Genomic DNA, 20,116 nt, shown 5'->3' with positions numbered 1-20,116 from the left:
CCTCAACGACTCAGTGACCAGAGATTCTGATAACCTGAGTTCAACCTTCATCCTATATTCCTATTGATTGTCAGTCATGGCTATAACAATAATTCTTCTCTTTTATTGCACAATCCAATCTATTTGTACCATATTCTATGCATGATCACAGCTCAATATCACTATCAACACCTGCGAGAAACATATCTAGTGCTCCCGAGGTTCCAAGCCTCGAAATACCATGTAGATAATCACGAAAAATTCTGAAAGTTTTTGGTGACGCAGCGTATGCTATATCTTTACATGGAGAAAAAAGGACAAAATTCAGGGAATCAAAAAGACACAGTAGATGTTCAAATATGTCCTTTTGTTTCTCCTTATATAAGTAGTTGTTTGAGTCGAAATTTTATGGGATGCTCGGTAATAGCATACTCTACATCATGAATTTGTTTCGGAATTTTCCCTGATTTGTTTCCATATTGTTTTAAAGCTTGGAAGCACTAGATTATTCTTTTCTTTTGAGGATAGTACAACTATCTAAGATTGACAGCGATCGATATGGGGCCCAAATGTCTGGCATCACGATTCATTTGCCATGCTGTCAACAAGCTTTAATTAGACTCTTCTACTTTGAAAATGATTGGAAAAAAAATCATGACCAATGAAAGATGGCAAACCAAAAACCGATAACTATTGGATATGAACGAAACTCAAATTATGTGTTCATGCATCGCAGCTCAATATCAGTATCAACTTTTGCACATCTAATCCCTAAAAACAGTAGGTTTCACGCCATCCGTACTGAACTAGAGAGAAGAATCCCTAGTACAAATGTACAATTATTCCTTTCTTTTATAAGGATAGTACAACTATTATTGAAGATCGACAGCGATCAACATGGGTCCAAAATCCAAATATCCGGCATTCATTTTTCCCATGCCGTCATGAATCCAGGATGCACGATAGATCTAGATAAAGTTATGTAGAATGGGACAACTTTATGGTTTTACAGAGCAGCTCGATTTATAGATCTCTCAACTTATTTGTGTAATTTAGGCGTGTTTGGTTATATGTATATGATCCAGTCTTGCTCGTGCAGGATGTACAGAGCAGCGGTTTAGTTGCTTGTATGCACTTCTGAGCTTGACTCACCCGGATGCAAAAAGGCTTCTCAGCCTGGCTGATTGAAAATGCATAAATTGGTCATTTCTCTAGAGCCGGGCTCGTAGGATGTAGACCTACGCTCAGCTAATGTTGATATTAGTGTATGATTAGTGAGTATTAATTTATAATAGTATAGTTTCAATTGGATTAAGACTTAACATCATAAATTAAGTACTATTGAGTATATTTATGCAAAATAACATCATGTCAATACTTTTTTTATTTCGTGCAACATGTTCTCACAACCAAACATAATCTTTTGTCAACTAGACTGATCATATGCAGCTAACCAAACAAAGTGGCACTGCATGCACATAGCTTGGCTCATTAATACAAGCCAGGCTAAGGCCATGCGAGCAATCAAACGGATCCTAAGTGAAACGATCAAAATGTTGCTCCAAATGTAGATAGCCCGTGTGGAAACCAAGTAGCTCACCTAGTTAATGGGATATTACCCGCTTTTGCTATCAGTTCACTGATGGATCTGCTCTATTATATATCTGTAGACTGCGGCACTGTATATTTGTGGAATAGATATAGAGCTGGAGTCCTACCAAACAACCTCTAATTTATATGCTTGAAGGATGGAAAAATAGATTATGACCAGTGAAAGATGGCAAACCAAGAACTATTGAATTTGAACAAAACTCAAATTATGAGTTGTACATTTTCTTATGTTCAATATGAGACATCTTGCCCAGGAGAAAGCAGCTTGTCACTTTCAGAAGCAGCTAAGGAGGATGTAGGGCTCAATGGTGGTTCGACAGGGAGTCAGTGCAAACCCTAGTAGAGGACGTCCTCAGCAATTTGGGAATTTAGTGGAACAAAGCAACATGGTTCAGTAGGTTTTTTTTTTAGGACGTTCAGCAGCTTAACTTCACCATTTACTGTGCGTGTGAGTGTGATGTGTATGTGTATGTGTAGTGGTGTGTATGACTACATGAGTGTACATCACCTTGCAACTGAAAAAGTGCTTAAATTTCTGAAGTTATGGATAGACTTCAATTTTTTCTACAATACTTTCTCATTTTTCCTTTGAAGAGAATCCAGTGCCCTTGGGTTCATCGGAAGACTCGAAGGAGTTTGGTGCAAAAGTTAAAGATGACAAGGAGACCACTAAGAAAAACATGATTAGTGAAGAACCAAGCCTTGACTTGGTTGTTAGTGAAAGTGATTGTATCTTCTACCAAATTTTAGTATGTTTCTTGTATGTCTTACTAAAACGGAATTTTCTTTTAATAGTAGGTAACGTATCTGTCTACAGCGAGTCGTATGTGGTGATTTAGTCAATCTTCAAGTTTCACATCTTCGTCCTTTAGTATACATTGTATGAGTATATACATGCAGTAGTGTGAATGTGTACGTGCGTCAGCATGTTGTACGGAGGTTTATTATAAAAAAGGAATGTGTGATTAGTGGGGACGCATGTTCCCATTGAAAAATTAATCGCTTTCACTATCCTTTTTATAATTTATTATTGCATACTTATTATGTCCTTGTTTTGTATTTTTTATTCCGTTCCACCTCTTGACATCTTCCTTCTCATAAAATCTTTGGAAAAAATAAAATAAAAATCATGTGCACATGTCTCCAATAATTGGTAGATCCACGCTATGATATTAAAAAATCCACAAATAAACTCATCTAGCGTGTTGTTAGAGGGGTTCAAATCATCGTTGTTATTAGACATAACATACAAGTGCCATGCCAGTTCCATTGATATTACCTAGTTCTCAATAATTTTGATAAACTACAAATTCTATTTTCTAGCACAACTCAAACAATGCTTAAAGATGACGCCTAAGAGAGGGATGGGGGATGAATTAAGGTTTTTAAAAATTAATTGGTTCAATTCAATAAGATACACATAAATTAATTATATCTAAATGTGCTATACGGTTATCTAAGTATGATTACTCTATCACAACAAAGTTTTGTATCATAGATTCCAATCATAGTAACTACAAATGCAATTCTGGGAAAGATAGATACGGAAGAAAAAATGGTGCAATAAATAAATACGAAATGTAAATGAGATAGAGAGTAAAAACTCCGCACAATAATGTTTTTCCGTGGTATCAGTGAGTCGCCTCACACTACTAGTCCACGTTGGAGAAGAGTAAGGTGTGGACACTCTTGATCCAACTCTAGGGTAATCACGTAGGTAGATGCATATAGATCTAAACTAGCACTAATCAAGTGCTTAATCTTGTGTTAATAATCTTAATCTTCAACTTCAACTCCAAAGTGACTCAAACCCTCTCCAATATGTGTGTATGCCTTGTGGTGAGAGTGAGAAACTTCAAATGGCCAGTGGATGGGGTATTTATAGAGTCAAACCAAAAAATTAGTCATTGGGAAGGAATATGCAAAATTCCTAGTTGTCATAACATGCGATGACACCCCTTCCAATGGTCTAAAATTCGATGGTTTGAGCTTTATATAACCCACCACATCATGCGCCTTCTTTTTCGAAGTCTGAAGCCTTCTAAAAATGAAGTACGCTACATCTTCTTATGGTCATCGCATCATGCGGTGACTTAAACTTGGATCCCCTCAACTTGCAACCTCTCTATAACAGGCATACAGTGCATATATCGTTATATGGGCCACCATATCATATGGTGTCATCGCATCATACGGTGACTTTATCTCCGAAGCCTAGAAAACTTTCTACAACAGTTGTCCACAACCACTGTATCATACAATGCATGACTGCATCATGCGGTGACTAGGTTTCCAGAGGACTTGTTCAAATCAAACTTTCTCGAATCCTCATCTTCATATCTTCTCTTCCTTTGATGTCTTGAGTCTTCATTTTGGTTTATTAGAGCTATCCAAAGTTAGTGTACATCACCTATTAGGTAACTAACCTAAAAAGACTATAGCAAACTATTAAACACAAACTCCTCTTCATAGTATGGTAAAAACAACAAAACTATCTACATAAGTGATGTTTTTAACACAATAATCATTTATCTAAGCAATATGTCCATATATCTTCATAAACCTCTTATTTGACCTTGATAATTATCCATTCGAGGTGTCTGGAACCAAGTCTACCACATAACATCTATGAGATTAAACTTTGTTTACTAGCAGACAATATTAATCTTATTGATCATGTTGATATTAATTACTAAAATCAAATTAACTCAATACTAAGGTCCTTGACCTTTCAGAAAATATATTAGAAGTGGTCATTTGTAGCTCAAATTTGTAAATTGGTTTTGCAAAAATACAATTTAATGTGAACTTTAGTAGTGTGAATTTTTAATTGTTATCAAGTTGTGATCCTACTAATGATAACATTATTTTGCTAAACTAATATTTCAATATTGGAGTTTTGTGAAAAATTATGTAAATATGGTCGTTTCATATTTTTCAAATCGTCGACATTACGTTGGTCATTACCGTCGATATCTGACTGCAGGGAGGAATTTGATTTCCTCGCAAAAAAGAGAGGAGGAATTTGATTAGAAGAAATATGCAAATGCTAGCACTACGTTGCACGCAACAATATTGCACTTGGCAATAGTCCGATGACTTCGAACCCGATAAGCCAATAGAGGAAATTTGCTGATCCATGGCTATCATGATCATTCCTTGGTAAACTAGCTTGAAGACAAACCTTTCTCATTAGTGGCAAGTTGATAAATTCTTAGATTAGTTGGCACCTACGAGTGACGTGACAAGACACATTAGCTATGGCATCATAACAAAAGATAAAGTCATAAGTTATGTACAATAGGATATTTAAACTAGGTGTTTACGAATAAAATGGATTCTTTTGACATGTCATATGTGGTGCTTAAGGTGTGTAACAATATGATTTTACCTATTTAAGCACCCATTTGCATGAGGGTAATGATGTTTCTTTTCAAGCATTCGTGTCAAAACACCTTGTATTGTATATGCTCTAAACAGGCTCCTTTTCTAGTGTAACTTTAGAATTTTAGAAGATACTGTTAAATGTTTTATTTCTTTAAAAGATACTGTTTGGGAAAAGAATGAAAAAGAATAGAAGAGTAACAAAAAAATAAGTGGAAAGGGAAGTTTCCGACCATTCCTCGTCCCCATCTCCCTAGAACACGGAAACCACCGACATGCTCCCCCCACATGCCCTAGCAATCCATTCCCATTTGCGGACCAAATCTAAGCCCCTGAAAAGTCATCAGCATAGCCGAGTAGATATCCATCCTCACATGGAGGAAAAATCCAACCTTTGCATGTGACCTCTCCTTAAATTCCCGCAAGAATCAATCCAAAAGGGGAGCGAAAAGCAGAGCAATCCCGTTGCTTCGCATCTTCCCCTTCCCGTTGGCTTTTCTTCTCCGTTCTTCGGTCTGCGCAGCCCCATAAACCTCCGCTAAAGCTCCTTTGTCGCGCCTAATTCGTCAACCATTCCCCCAAGAATCCCCAGAGGCGAGAGCCCCCCGCGCCAAGATCCAATCTTTTGATTTGTTTGGTCCAATCCGTATAGATTTCCCTGGAAAGAACCCAAGAATAGCTCCCGGAGTTGGAAAAGGTTTCCATTTTGATCGGTCGTCGGTGAGAATTCGAGCCTCACCGCAGTTTTTTCAAGAAGGGCACGGCCTCCGTACAGTTCTTGATCCGGGGAGGGACCTCCACCGGCGAAGGCAATGCAGCCGGACCCGCAAGGCCCCGGCAGGGAGAAGGCGGGTGGCACCAATGCGCATGCCCGGCTGCCGCCGCCATTGACGACGGGGTCGGCTGGGCGGCCGGCGTCGGTGCTGCCGCACAAGACGGCGAACGTGCGCGACCACTACCGCATCGGGAAGAAGCTGGGGCAGGGGCAGTTCGGCACCACGTACCAGTGCGTGGGCAAGGCGGACGGCGCCGAGTACGCGTGCAAGTCCATCCCCAAGCGCAAGCTGCTGTGCCGCGAGGACTACGAGGACGTGTGGCGCGAGATCCAGATTATGCACCACCTCTCCGAGCACCCCAACGTCGTCCGCATCCGCGGCGCTTACGAGGACGCGCTCTTCGTGCACCTCGTCATGGAGCTCTGCGCCGGCGGCGAGCTCTTCGACCGTATCGTGGCCAAGGGCCACTACAGCGAGCGCGCGGCCGCGCAGCTCATCAGGACGATCGTCGGGGTGGTGGAGGGCTGCCACTCGCTCGGCGTCATGCACAGGGACCTCAAGCCGGAGAACTTCCTCTTCTCAAGCACCGCCGAGGATGCCCCACTCAAGGCCACCGACTTTGGGCTCTCCGTGTTCTACAAGCCCGGTGCGTATCTGCGATTTGGTTGCGCTATTTGGTTTGTAATGTTGTGCTGTTTAATGTTCCTATTGGGCCCATTTGATTCGATAATTGCACCTGTGCGAACTGCTTGTATTGCTTTTGGTAGCGAGTGATGTTCTTGTTAGATTGTTCTTGGTACAGACTGTGAGCCTATTAACATTGCATTTGAATGTTTTGCTTCAATTTCATAACCTCGGCCTTGCATCAATGTTCCAAGAAAATCTTTGTTACAGTGCTAGATTAGAGAATACTTGTCAAGAGCCATAGGCCTTTCAAAGTTGATGGCCGGAAATTGTGTTGTTTCTGGTAGAACATAATTTGTGACGAACATCTTCTAGCTGTTGCCATGTTTAACTCTGCATAGTGATTAGTGAAGTCTTGAGTGGATGTGGTGTTTCCATCTGTTTTGCTTGAAGTGATTTATAAAGCACACATAAAAGCTCACAAACAATGAACGATATTCCTTTCCATTTCTTCAGGTGATAAATTTTCCGACGTTGTCGGGAGCCCCTATTATGTTGCACCCGAGGTGCTTCAAAAATGCTATGGCCCAGAAGCTGATGTCTGGAGTGCTGGAGTGATTCTGTACATTTTGCTATGTGGTGTGCCTCCATTCTGGGCAGGTAAACTGTTTGCTAGTCCAACTATTGAATTCTAGGTCTAGATCCATCATAGTTTACTGACATTAGCATGTTTCCATGTGTGACATCTTCCTTTTTTCCCCTTTCAGAAAGTGAAGCTGGAATCTTCAGGCAAATTTTGCGAGGCAAACTTGACTTGGAATCTGAACCATGGCCTAGTATCTCTGATAGCGCTAAAGATCTAGTCCGTAAGATGCTTACCCGGTATCCTACAAAGAGACTGACTGCTCATGAGGTTCTATGTAAGTCTCCCGCCCGCATGCCCTCCCTCCCTCTCTCTGTCTGATACTTTGTATGCGTGCTTGTGCTACTGTATCATGGAAGTTCATTCTTATTGAAAATGATGGCATTGCCTATGCCAGGTCATCCATGGATTGTTGATGATGCTGTTGCACCTGATAAGCCCATTGATTCTGCTGTTTTGTCAAGGCTGAAAAACTTTTCTGCAATGAACAAGCTCAAGAAGATGGCATTGAGGGTAAGATATCTTTTTATCCCATTGTTGTTATGTGCTTATGTTGCAAACTAAATTCATTACTTTGTTTAGTGCAATGTCAGATTTAGTGCCTTATTTCTATTATAACACTTTGTACCTTAAAACCTACCAGTTTTGTGCACTTAAGTTAACTTTGTATCTATCTTTCCCCTGGTTTTTCCTGTTAGGTGGATTTTTTGTGCACTTATTTGAAACTTATATTCCTCCCCTTTACTTTTCAAAAAGACAAATTTACAGTTTACACCCATCTACTTTAAAACCGGGTATTTTCCCACCCCTTAACTTTTGAAACCAGATCATGTAACTGCCTACTGTGGTTTTTAATGGCAGTTCTGCCATCCTTAGTCATCCACATCCCACTATAAACAAAAAGCTGGCCTACATGTCACCTCCACCTCTCTCACTGACACAAGTCACAACTTCTTCTTTCTAGAATAATACTCCTCCCATATCCAACCCTGTTGCCTCTAATCCCCTCAGCTGCACGAGTGCCAGCCGTGGTATTTTATGTCTAACAATCAGCAAAAGCCATTGACCCCATTACTGAAGACTGCTCGACGCTACCAGCAGGAGGCAACGAATGGCAGCAATGGCGAGATGTGAGATAGGTGAGTGATGGTAGGTGAGCAGATGTGTGGGCGACCTACAAACTGGTTAATGACTGGACTTCATCGTTTCACTCACTACTAGTCTACTACTGTTCGCTTCATTGCTTCCTTGTGTTAATTTGCACTGCCGACATCTCACCTTCAATTCCACACACCTTGGTGACCCAGATACTACCGCCACCCTTATGAGTCCACCAATGTCTTGGTCATGTTCACCGCTGTCTTCCCAATTAGTTAGTGGATTCGGGAGAACAACTTCAACACTAGTGACAGGAAAATGCTGCGATCTGGGGCTGTGATGCATTGTAGCAGCAATGAGACACCATATTTGGCTAAGTGCTCTCGGATGAGGGCATTAGGAAGCATTAGAATTTGTGAAAGGAGGATTTACGAGGCGGCAAGTGGTGGCCTGATGCAAGGAATGAAGGGGTCAGGAGTTTGAAGACAGAGGTCCAGAAGAATGCATTGTTCAAGATCGGGTTATCCTTTTTTTTTCTTTGGAGAGGATTCTTTGCTTTAACTTAATTTGCTGACTCAATACTAAAACAATGAAAATGCCCAGGATTTACTATTGGTTGTAGTATTGTACAATATTGTTTGCTTGAACTCTAGGTGAACTGGTTTCTCGCATAATACTTATGGCATAAGGTTGCAAATGACCGTATGCCATAACTATTATGCAACATGCAATGACCTTGGACCTAGAGCTTTTCAGAGGCATCTTTTTGTTCGTGCAGGTGATTGCTGAAAGTCTATCTGAGGAGGAGATTGGTGGCTTAAAGGAGTTGTTCAAAATGATCGATACTGACAATAGTGGGACAATAACTTATGATGAACTAAAGAACGGTCTGAAAAGGGTGGGCTCAGATCTAATGGAACCTGAAATCAAGGCTTTGATGGATGCGGTAAGTGAAACTATTATGTTGAGTCTATTGTTCAAATAAAATAATCACACTGCAGCATTATTTGATAGTACGAACCATTGCGATTGTAATCTGGGTTTGTCTTCTATTTCAGGCTGATATTGACAACAGTGGAACCATTGACTATGGAGAATTCTTAGCAGCTACATTGCACATGAATAAACTGGAGAGGGAGGAAAGCTTGGTGTCAGCATTTTCATTCTTTGATAAGGATGGGAGTGGCTTCATAACAATTGATGAGCTCTCACAAGCGTGCCAACAATTTGGTCTTTCTGATGTTCATCTTGAGGATATGATCAAAGATGTGGATCAAAATAATGTTGGTTTTCCTTATCTTTTTTTTTCCCCTTTTCATCTCCATACTTGTCAGTTGTCAAATCTTTACTTGTCTGCTTGTCAATTTCTGAATCATTTTTTCAGGATGGACAAATTGATTATAGCGAGTTTGCCGCAATGATGAGAAAGGGCAATGCTGGTGGAGCAGGAAGGAGAACTATGAGAAACAGCTTGCATGTGAATCTTGGTGAACTCTTGAAGCCCGCTGAAAACTAACTCATATTGGAGCCTTTGAGATGCTTCTATCTGAAGTTTTGCGTGCCTCATCAGTTGAACTTATAAAAAAAATGATTTAGTAATCGTTCTATTACCAGTGCCACCGAGAAGCTGTTAAATTTTCGTAGCAGTACTAGTAGTTAGTGGAAAGAGCATGCTATGGTATCAGTGTAACAAATTTTAGGTGCTGAGGAGGATATGTTATGCTGCTTTTGAGTCCTGTTGTCTTGTCATGAATGTTGTTGATAATTTGAGGTTTGTATCATTACTGATTATTGTTGTTAATGTGCAACGTGTTGTCCCATAAACCATAAGGTAGGCACCTAGGTCTCTATTTGACTTATCGGTCCATTTGTAAACATGTTCTCACGAACCTAGTTTTGATTGGATCTGTCAAAACACATTGCTTTTTTCCATTACAGTAGTAGGGATTGTTACACCATTTATGTGTGCCTGAAGGACGTCATGCACGCCTGCTGTTTTAGTTCTTATTGGAATGGAGTAATACAGATATTGTTCTGAGTTTCAGTTTGGATTTGTCTGAACTCTTAACTGATCAGGAAAGCCACAATGGACCTTCATATGCGGTATTTTTTGTATGTTTCCCAGTACTTCCATGTGCTGAAGAAACATGATAAGGAGTCAGAATCTACCACGTACAGAGTATTTGTTCAGACATGCTTAAACAAGTGGTTTGCTTCAGGAGTTGCTACAGTGATATTTATCTGGTTGTCCAGGAATAGTGATGTGTATGTCCTCTTTCGCCTTCTCTTGTCGTGGCCACAACAATGTAACATTTTTCTGTACTGACGCAGCTGTATAGGAGCCATCCGGTAATTTCCTGAATGTAACCAAGGAAAGATAGGAGTAGTTCAGCCTTTTCCGTATATGAAGATCACTGTATTATGTGTCACGACAGATGATCTGCAAGAATGTGACATGATTGGACTGTCTTGAGGCTCATTGTTGCTAGGGAGTTCCTCAGACCAGCGGCCGATATTCCTGCTTCAGCCAAGCACATGTAACTGGAAGCAAACCTGTCGCTGAAGCTGTAGTGCTGTGAGACCCTGAGTCACAGAAAGCACACTGCATGGCAACGAATAACTCCAAGCTCCAGCCGTTGCCATCACCAGAGGTCTGAAAAAAACGGCGGCATTCGACGAAAACCACGGTGACCAACCGTGCCAATCGATCCATGGATGTAATGTCCCGGGAGATCTCCGCCGCAGGTGCACCTACGGGCAACAGTTGCTGGTGAAATGCACCCACAGAAACCTGCTGTCTCTGTCAGCTTTTTTTTTTAAGAAAAAGGAAAAGTTCCGACCTTTTACATCCTACAATGCATACAGCCCTAGTTGTATTATTACATCATTCTAGCATAATGCTGATAGAGAAGTAGAATTAGGAATAAATTATAAAAAAATTACATGACTTTATCCGGCACGTAATCTATGATTAAACCGTCAGCCCTTCTCGGCGAAAAACTCCATAACCACCACCTCCAAATTCTGGCACATCAGTCTGATATCTTCCCTTAGTTCCTCCTTTTATAGCAATCTCTAAAATCTGAACCAATAGGTGCCCTAAATAGTGCTGAAAAAAGAGGTTGTTAATGTCTTATTAAAAAACTAAATCATTGCGGCATAGCCAAATTGTCCAAAAGCGACTACCCTAAGCCAGGATCCATTTTGAGGCCAGCAACATTCAGGCAATTCCGATCCCATGGATCAGCAGCGACGAAATTTCAGAGCTTTCCCTTTTCCTTTACAACTTTTTCCCTTTTCTTACAAGGTGCAAATGAAATGGGATGGAAATCACTGGAACAAGAATAAAAAGATTGTGCTAGGATCAGGACAAGAAGAGGTGATAGCAACAGGATTGGAGGAACCGAGAGCCAGGCATTCGGCCATGAAATCCAGAGGGCAACCTCAGCCTCACAATTGATATCCCTTGTGCAGCCAGACAACGAGTGATTCACCTTCTCCGGTGCAGGCTTAAATATGGTCAGTGGGTGCAGCTCTCACCCCCAGGAAGGACAATTCACTCACTCGCTGATGTGAACCAGCAGAGGGTTAGTGGCAGCCTGAGCTGAGCTGAGCTCCTTGTGGTCTTGAGGAGAAGAAGAAGAGATGGCCTCTGCTACCCTCGTCAAGTCCTCCTTCCTTCCCAAGAAGTCCGAATGGGGCGCGACACGGCAGATCGCTGCGCCCAGGGCGGTGACCGTCTCCATGTTCGTTCGCGCCAGCGCCTACGCCGATGAGCTCGTCAAGACGGTGGTACGCTCGCCATGCCCAGGACTCATGTCGACATAGCAGTAGGCACCATCTCACCCTGAATCAATCAATGCTGTGGATGTGTGCGCAGAAAACGATCGCGTCGCGGGGAGGGGGATCCTGGCGATGGACGAGTCGAACGCAACGTGTGGGAAGCGGCTGGCGTCGATCGGGCTGGAGAACACGGAGGCGAACCGGCAAGCGTACCGCACCCTGCTGGTGACGGCGCCGGGGCTGGGGCAGTACATCTCCGGCGCCATTCTCTTCGAGGAGACGTTGTACCAGTCCACCGTCGACTGCCGCATGATCGTCGACATCCTCGTCGAGCAGGGCATCATCCCGGGGATCAAGGTCGACAAGGTTCTCTGTACGCTCTTGACCAGGATAACGAGCGCGACCAGCTCTTTCACGACCACGCCAACGACCAAAATGTGCACGAGAGACTTCGTACTAGAGCGACTAGTACGACGCGAGTATGTGAGCGCCCGACTGCAAGTTGCGACCTCACGATTCGGCGAGTACAACCACGCAATCCGCCACGGAATACGTGCTCGAGCACACGACCAATAAATATGTACTGCACTCAAACCAATCAAACAGCTATATACGCGTCACCTACTATCTGGCCAGAACGAACTCGCGTATCTCGACGAGAAGCAAATAAAGCGTCAAACAGCAGAAACTCAACGAGAACGGAAGCAAGACTGATGCTTTCCTCGGAGGAATTTTATATTCTATTAAACTTTTCTTAACTTGCGACTTGCACGACTCTGTGTCTTGCTTAAAATAAATAGAGATTACAACTCATATTTATAACAACCTGTTAACTCCCAATCCTAACTAAATCGTGTCATCCCACGATCTGACTCCGACTCGCACTCTAACTACTTTCGTGCATACCGCACGATCGAACCTTGCAAGTTATGACCAGAACTCTAGACTTCAATCGAGTCCCCGAGGCCTACGGCCAGGATTAAGTCCAACATACTTCCCCCTAATCCTGACGTGGGCCAAGATCACGAACTCCTAATAGATGTCGCATGACCACCAGCTTCACCGTCGGCAATGCCTTCGTCAGAGCGTCGGCTCGCTGCTCTTCCGTGCAGATGAAGTCCACCTCAATCTGGCTTGTTTCAACGCACTCACAGATGAAATAAAACTTGGTGTCAATATGTTTACTGCGGATATGAAACACTGAATTCTTCATTAAAGCAATTGCTAATTTGTTATCAACAAACAATTTGACTCCTTTAGGCTCTTCTCCTGTCAACTCCCCCAATAGACTTTTAAGCCATAGTGCTTAGCATGCCACCGCCGTTGCCGCCATAAACTCAGCTTCACAGGAAGACAAAGTTGTTTTCTGCTTCTGCAAGTTCAATGACACCAGGCTATCATTAATATAGAAAGTCACACATCCAGTACTCTTTCTGTCATCCATGTCACCGGCCAGACCACTATCTGTGTACCCGGTGATTTCTTCTTCTATTCCTCCTTTGGTATACACAAGACCATAATGAATGGTTCCCTTCAAATACCGAAGAATATGCTTTATTGCCTTGTAATACATCACCGTGGGCATCTCCATGAATCTGCTTGCCACCCCGACAGCAAAAGAAAGATCAGATCTTGTAGGAGTAAATACCTCAGGCAACCGATGATGCGACGATACTCAGTTGCATCAACCAGTTATCCATCTGGATCCTTATGCAGTTGCGCCCTTTGTTCCATGGGGAATTTTGTGGGATTGCAATCCAGCATACCGAATTGACCAAGGACCTTCTTTGCATACGCTGTTTGCTTGATTGTAATTAGCCCATCTTCTTGCGCTACCTCAATCCCGAGATAGTAATTGAGCAATTCGAGATTGGTCATCTCGAACTCACTCACTCATCATCTGCTGCTTGAATCCCATGATCTCCTTTGGACTTTCTCCTGTCACAATAAGATCATCAACATATAGTCCAACAATAACTCCATGCCGGCCTGTTCCTCTTGTGTATACGGCGTGATCTTGAGCACACTTCACAAATCCAAGTTACGTTAAACTTCTATCAAGCCGGATATTCCAGGCCCGTGGCGCTTGCCGGAGTCCATACAGCGCCTTGCTGAGTTTGAGCACAAGATGCTCTTTATTCTTTACTACAAAACCCTCCGACTGGGCCACATATACTTCTTCTTCGACTTCACTATTTAAGAATGCAGACTTGACATCAAGATGATGAATCTACCAACCTCGGTTGGCTGCAACAGCAAGGATGACGTGTACGGTGTCCAGCCTAGCCACCGGTGCAAACACTTCTTCGAAATTGATTCCTTGCCGCTGCACATATCCCTTCGCGACCAGCCTTGCCTTGTCCTTGTCCTTGATCACATCTCCATCTGAGTTCTTTTTCAGTTTGTAAACCCATTTGAGCCCAATTGGCTTGCGACCAGCTAGCAGCACTGTGAGAATCCATGTGTTATTCTTCTCTATGGACTCGATCTCCTTGGCCATGGCGTCCTCCCAGACCTGCTGTCCAGCAGCCTCACGATAGGAGGATGGCTCATCCGTCTCCACGAGCATGACCTCTGCTTCCAAGTCTTCATCGAGATCCACCCTTGGAGCATCTCTCATGATGTCGTCAATGTGGCTGTATCAAACAGGCCCTTCATCTGTGCTGCTGCTCCCGCTCGATAACGGTGTGGCCCGATCATCCACCGGCAGCACCACTAGATTGGTGGGGGTTGTTGGAGAGGCGGCTGCCGTGCTTGCCGTAGCGCGTGTCCTGGTTGCTGGCCCTTTCGGCGTCACCTCACTGACCAGGGGAGTCGATGAAGGAGCTAGATCACCATGTGTCGTGGGTACAGGCAGACTTGCCGGACCACCTGTGAGTGGCATAGAGCCGCCCACCGCCGGCTCAGTGCTAATCGCATCCTTGACATCGAAATCAGATGGCTCCCCGTCGCCTGTACTTGTACACCAGCTCCACTCCATGCTTTCATTGAATTTAACATCACGACTTACATGAATTTTCCCGTGCCTTGGATCAAAGAGACGATGCGCCTTGCAGCCGTCCTCAACGCCAAGATACACCATTAGCTGGCTTCGATCGTAGAGCTTCTTCAAAAGTGGCGTTGTCACCTTCGCGTGTGCAGTGCAGCCGAACACACAAAGGTGCGCCAAATGCGGCTTCCTTCCGTTCCAAGCCTCGAATGGGGTGCGTTCGTCCAGTGCCTTCGTCGGCAAGCGGTTCAGGAGATACACCGCGTGCCGCACCGTCTCCCCCTAAAACCTTCCAGGCACGTTCATGCTCTTGAGGAGGGACCTCGCCATCACCATCACGGTCCTGTTCCTCTGCTCCACCATGCCGTTTTGTTGTGGCGTGTATGGTGCATTGAGGTGTCGTTTGATCCCGGCCTCCTCGCATAACCGGGTGAACTCAACAGAGAGGAATTCCCTGCCGCGATCAGTCCTCAACGTCTTGATGCGTTGCCCGCTCGTGTTCTTGGCCTGCAACTTGAACTTTCTGAACAAGGAGCAGGCTTGATCCTTCGACTTGATCACGAACACCCACATCCACCGTGAGTAATCATCAACAATTAACATAAAGTAACTGTTATCGATGAGAGTCGAAGGTGTGATCGGCCCACATAGGTTAGCATGTAGCAGCTCCAGTGGCTTCTCCGCCCTGAAATTTGCCGCTGCCGGGAACGGCTGCCTTGCCTGCTTTGCCAGCAAACACCCGTGACATAACTCAATCGGGTGTGTGATCGACGACATGCCTGCTGCCATCTCCTTGTCAACAAGTAGCTTCATAGCTGCAAAGTTGACATGTCTGAGTCTCGCATGCCAAAGTCACGCCGAGTCTTGAAGACTGGCTAAGAGACACACCGGCGTTGCTTGATGCAGCTCGATCTTGTAGAGGTGATTTGAAGTTTGCCTCACTTTCATCAGCAACCGTGCAGGACTATTAACATACACACGTAGATGTTCAGCATTCATGATCACCTTGTGTCCAACTTCGGTAAGTTGTCCAAGGCTGATGATATTGCTGCACAGTCTTGGAATGTAGTAGACCTCCTGCAACAGCCACTGGTCGCCGTTCTTACAACTGAACACGACAAACCCTAAGCCCATGATCTGTACCATGGAGCCATCCTCGAACTTCACCTTACCAGTGACACATTCGTCCAGATTTCTGAACTTCTCTTTGTCACCGGTCATGTAATTATTGGCTCCATTGTCCAGGTACCAGACCTTAGAGCTGGAGCCTCCTTCCATGGTATCGCGCAGTTCTGGCTTCAACTTCTCCTCATTCAGCAACATGGCTCCCCGCTGGTGTTGCTGTTCTTGTGCTAGCTCTTCTGACACCACAAATAGCAGGGCCGACTCGGTGTCATCAGCACGAGTGAGATGTGTCTCATCTTCCTTCTTCTTCCGTGCCTTGCACTCGTTCGCGTAGTGCCTCATCTTGTAGTAGTTATAGCACTTGATGTGGCTCTTGTTGCGGCGATCGCCGCCCGAGCCGCTCTCCTTATCATTGTGCGACATCCCGCTGCGACCACCTCTGCCACGGCCTCTGCCGTGTCCACGACCACCCCGACCGCGGTTGGTACTATCTGCAGCAAGGTGGGATTTTCCCTTGTTGCTTGATGAGGAGTTGCCACTATCCTTCTTCTACCACGTCTGCCACTCAGCTTGAGTGAACAGGAGCTGACTGTCGCCGATGCTATTGCCACCAGATGCACATAGGCGAGCACGTTCTTCAAACGCCTTAAGCCGCCCCACGGCTTCCTTGAACGATATTTTGTCGAGGTCGTAGAACTTCTTGATCCTGGCAATCACACTTAGGAATCGATCCGGCACGGTGTCAAACAACTTTTTGACCAATGCAGTGTTATCGAGTGTCTCTCCTAGGTTTGCGTACTTGACGGACATGCTGTTGAGCCTTCCGGCGTACTGGTCCAGGCTCTCTCCCTCCTGCATACACATGGCATTGAAATCGCTCTTCAACGTCTGCAGCCGCGCGTTCTTGACGTGATCCGCACCAACAAACCTTGTCTTGAGAGAGTCCCAGACCTCCTTTGCTGTTTTCTTCCTTGCCACCTGCATCAGGAGATCCTCCGGGAGCACTTGGAAGAGATACGACCTCGCCTTCTTGTCCTTCTTCTTGTCGACGGCCGCACTAGCTGCTGGCTCGACTGCCTCCCAGACGCCTTGATCTTCCATCATCGTTTGCACGCGAATCACCCAGCTCGTGTAGTTTATCGCCGTCAACTACGGGTACAAGAACGGCCCACCACCGCTCTCCCGCACTACCTCGCTCTGAGGAACGATTGACATCTTCACAAGTTAGTGCTACGTCCTACCAGCTCTGATACCAGATGTACACTCCTGCCCAGGATAACAAGCGCGATCAGCTCTTTCACGATCACGCCAGCGACCAGAATGTGCACGAGAGACTTCGTGCTCGAGTGACTAGTACGATGCGAGCATGTGAGCGCCCAACCGCAAGTTGTGACCTCACGATTGGGCGAGTACGACCACACAATCTGCCGTAGAGTACGTGCTCGAGCACATGACCACCAAATACGTGCTGCACTCAAACCAATCAAACAGCGCGCACGTCACGTACTATCCCACCAGAACGAACTCGTGTATCTCGACGAAAAGCAAATAGAACGTCAAATAACAGAAACTCGACGAGAACGAAAGCAAGACTGATGCTTTCCTTGAAAGAATTTTCTATTCTATTTAACTTTTTTTAACTTGCGACTTACATGACTCTATATCTTACTTAAAAAAAAATAGAGATTACAACTCATATTTATAGCAACCTGCTAACTCCCAATCTAATTGAATCGTGACATTCCAAGATCTGATTCCGACTTGAACTCTAACTACTCCCGTACATACCACACAATCGAACCTTGCAAGTTACGACCAGAACTCTAAACTTCAATCGAATCCCCAAAACCCACGGTCAGGATTAAATCCAACAGTCTCGTCCCGCTCGCCGGCTCCAACAACGAGTCCTGGTGCCAGGGCCTCGACGGCCTCGCCTCCCGCGAGGCCGCATACTACCAGCAGGGCGTGCGCTTCGCCAAGTGGCGCACCGTCGTCAGCATCCCCAACGGCCCCTCCGAGCTCGCCGTCATCTCCCAGGTACTCACTATATAACGTTCTTGCTTGCTACGGAGTTGCATGCACCGGCCGGCCTACAGTTCACCCAAAAGCTTAGGGCGATGGAACATGGATCGATTAACTAGGACAACGGTCTGGTTCCGATCGTGGAGCCGGAGATCCTGCTGGACGGCGAACACGGCATCGAGCGGACGTTCGAGGTGGCGCAGAAGGTGTGGGCGGAGACGTTCTACGCCATGGCGGAGAACAACGTCATGTTCGAGGGCATCCTGCTCAAGCCATCCATGGTGACCCCCGGCGCCGAGTCCAAGGACAGGGCCACCCCGGAGCAGGTCGCCGAGTACACCCTCAAGCTCCTCCACCGCCGGATCCCGCCGTCCGTGCCCGGGATCATGTTCCTCTCCGGCGGGCAGTCGGAGGTGGAGGCGACGCAGAACCTGAACGCCATGAACCTGCAGGGCGCCAACCCGTGGCACGTGTCCTTCTCCTACGCGCGGGCGCTGCAGAACACCTGCCTCAAGACCTGGGGCGGCCGCCCCGAGAACGTGAAGGCGGCGCAGGACGCGCTGCTGCTGCGCGGCAAGGCCAACTCCCTGGCGCAGCTCGGCAAGTACACCTCCGACGGCGAGGCCGCCGAGGCCAAGGAGGGCATGTTCGTCAAGAACTACAGCTACTGATCCATCGATTACGCAAAGCACGTATCCATAATCCATGCATGGTGCATCGCATGCTCTGCAAGATCGAGCTAGCGATACAATGCAATGCTGCATGCCATTACGAGGTAGCTGAGAGATATACTCTACTAACGGATGGGGGCCGGGGAGAAGAGAATGAATTTACTGTGTTTTATTTTGGATCGAGTCGATCCTTTTTCACTTGTTTGACTTTCTGTACAATCATAACGGTGTTGGGTCAGAGCGAGCGCAGCAGCGGAGCACACCGGTCGTACCGGCAGTCGAGCCGACTTGTGTATTTTTTTTTCTGATCTACCTATCACTGTCAGTTCATACTATAAATCAGCAGTGATAGTAAGTTTTTATATCGGTTGTGGAATCAACACTGATAATCGGTGGTTATTATTGACGAGTAAAGAGTACCGATTAAAAAACCGATAATGAAACTATTTTTCAACCGGCACTGATGGAGTGTTCTGTTGTAGTGTCTCTCTCTCGTAAACTCCATGCATCATTTTTCTTTGTTCTGTAGTACAAAGGTTGGAAGTGAGTTGTTCGCCACATCATATTTATTCCTCTAATCTGTTGGAGAAGATTTTCCACGTAAATAATTGTGTTGTCCATGTTGTGTTGCTAGTTGCTGGTTGAAATTATCCTAAAAGTTCATCACAAGAAGATAATGATGAGGGAGGGATTGATTGGTGAATTGTTGCTGCCACGCCACTTATTGGGTACCTATCTTTGGTTTGGTGGTATAGATGAAAATTTCCCAAGAAGATAAGCACCCTGCACCCAAGATGCATATTATTTAGTATTACTCCTACCTTTTACAATGCAAGAACTCAAAGAAGCAATGTTTCAAATGTAACCAAATAAAGCTCCTAGCCCAAATGGATTCAATGCAGAGTTTTACCAAAAATTTTGGAACACACACACATATATATATATATATATATATATATATATATATATATATATATATATAGGAAAACTAGTATGTACTCCTGGGTGTATGTACTCCCACCTCTCATATACCACTTTTACACGTGTGTTATACTTCTTTATCATTTTAAATATACTTCATTAGTAATTATAAGATACCACAATACAAATCCCACAAAATTTTTTATGAAATTTCATGATTTTTATCATAATTTGCGTATATACTTCTTTTATGTATAAAAAAGAGTATATAGCAAAAATGAAAGGCTAACATTGAATTTTTTTTCATACAACTCATATTGGAGTATCTTAGAATTAGTATTAGAGTATACTAAAAATGATAAAAGAGTATAAAGTGTTTGTTTAGGTGGTATATTGCATGTGGGAGTACATACTCCTAGGAGTATAGAATAGGTGTCCTATATATATATATATATATATATATATATATATATATATATATATATATATA

The 20,116-nt window shown here is 44.5% G+C and overlaps 1 protein-coding gene and 1 pseudogene across 1 annotated transcript; both read left to right on the top strand.

Moving 5' to 3' along the window:
• The first annotated feature begins 5,214 nt into the window (after nt 1-5,214).
• Nucleotides 5,215-10,159, top strand: LOC133904751 (calcium-dependent protein kinase 28-like). Its single transcript, XM_062346275.1, has 7 exons — nt 5,215-6,396; nt 6,891-7,034; nt 7,142-7,294; nt 7,415-7,530; nt 8,894-9,061; nt 9,174-9,398; nt 9,500-10,159. Exons 1-7 carry the CDS (start codon nt 5,787-5,789, stop codon nt 9,629-9,631), a joined length of 1,548 nt encoding a protein of 515 aa, XP_062202259.1. The 5' UTR covers nt 5,215-5,786; the 3' UTR covers nt 9,632-10,159.
• Nucleotides 10,160-11,887: 1,728 nt separating this feature from the next.
• Nucleotides 11,888-18,843, top strand: LOC133904466 (fructose-bisphosphate aldolase, chloroplastic-like; annotated as a pseudogene).
• Nucleotides 18,844-20,116: the final 1,273 nt, after the last annotated feature.

This window comes from Phragmites australis, chromosome 22 (assembly GCF_958298935.1).
Source record: "Phragmites australis chromosome 22, lpPhrAust1.1, whole genome shotgun sequence".
Taxonomy (NCBI): domain Eukaryota; kingdom Viridiplantae; phylum Streptophyta; class Magnoliopsida; order Poales; family Poaceae; genus Phragmites; species Phragmites australis.
Note: the sequence above shows the minus strand (reverse complement) of the source record. Positions and strands in the feature narration are given on the sequence as shown.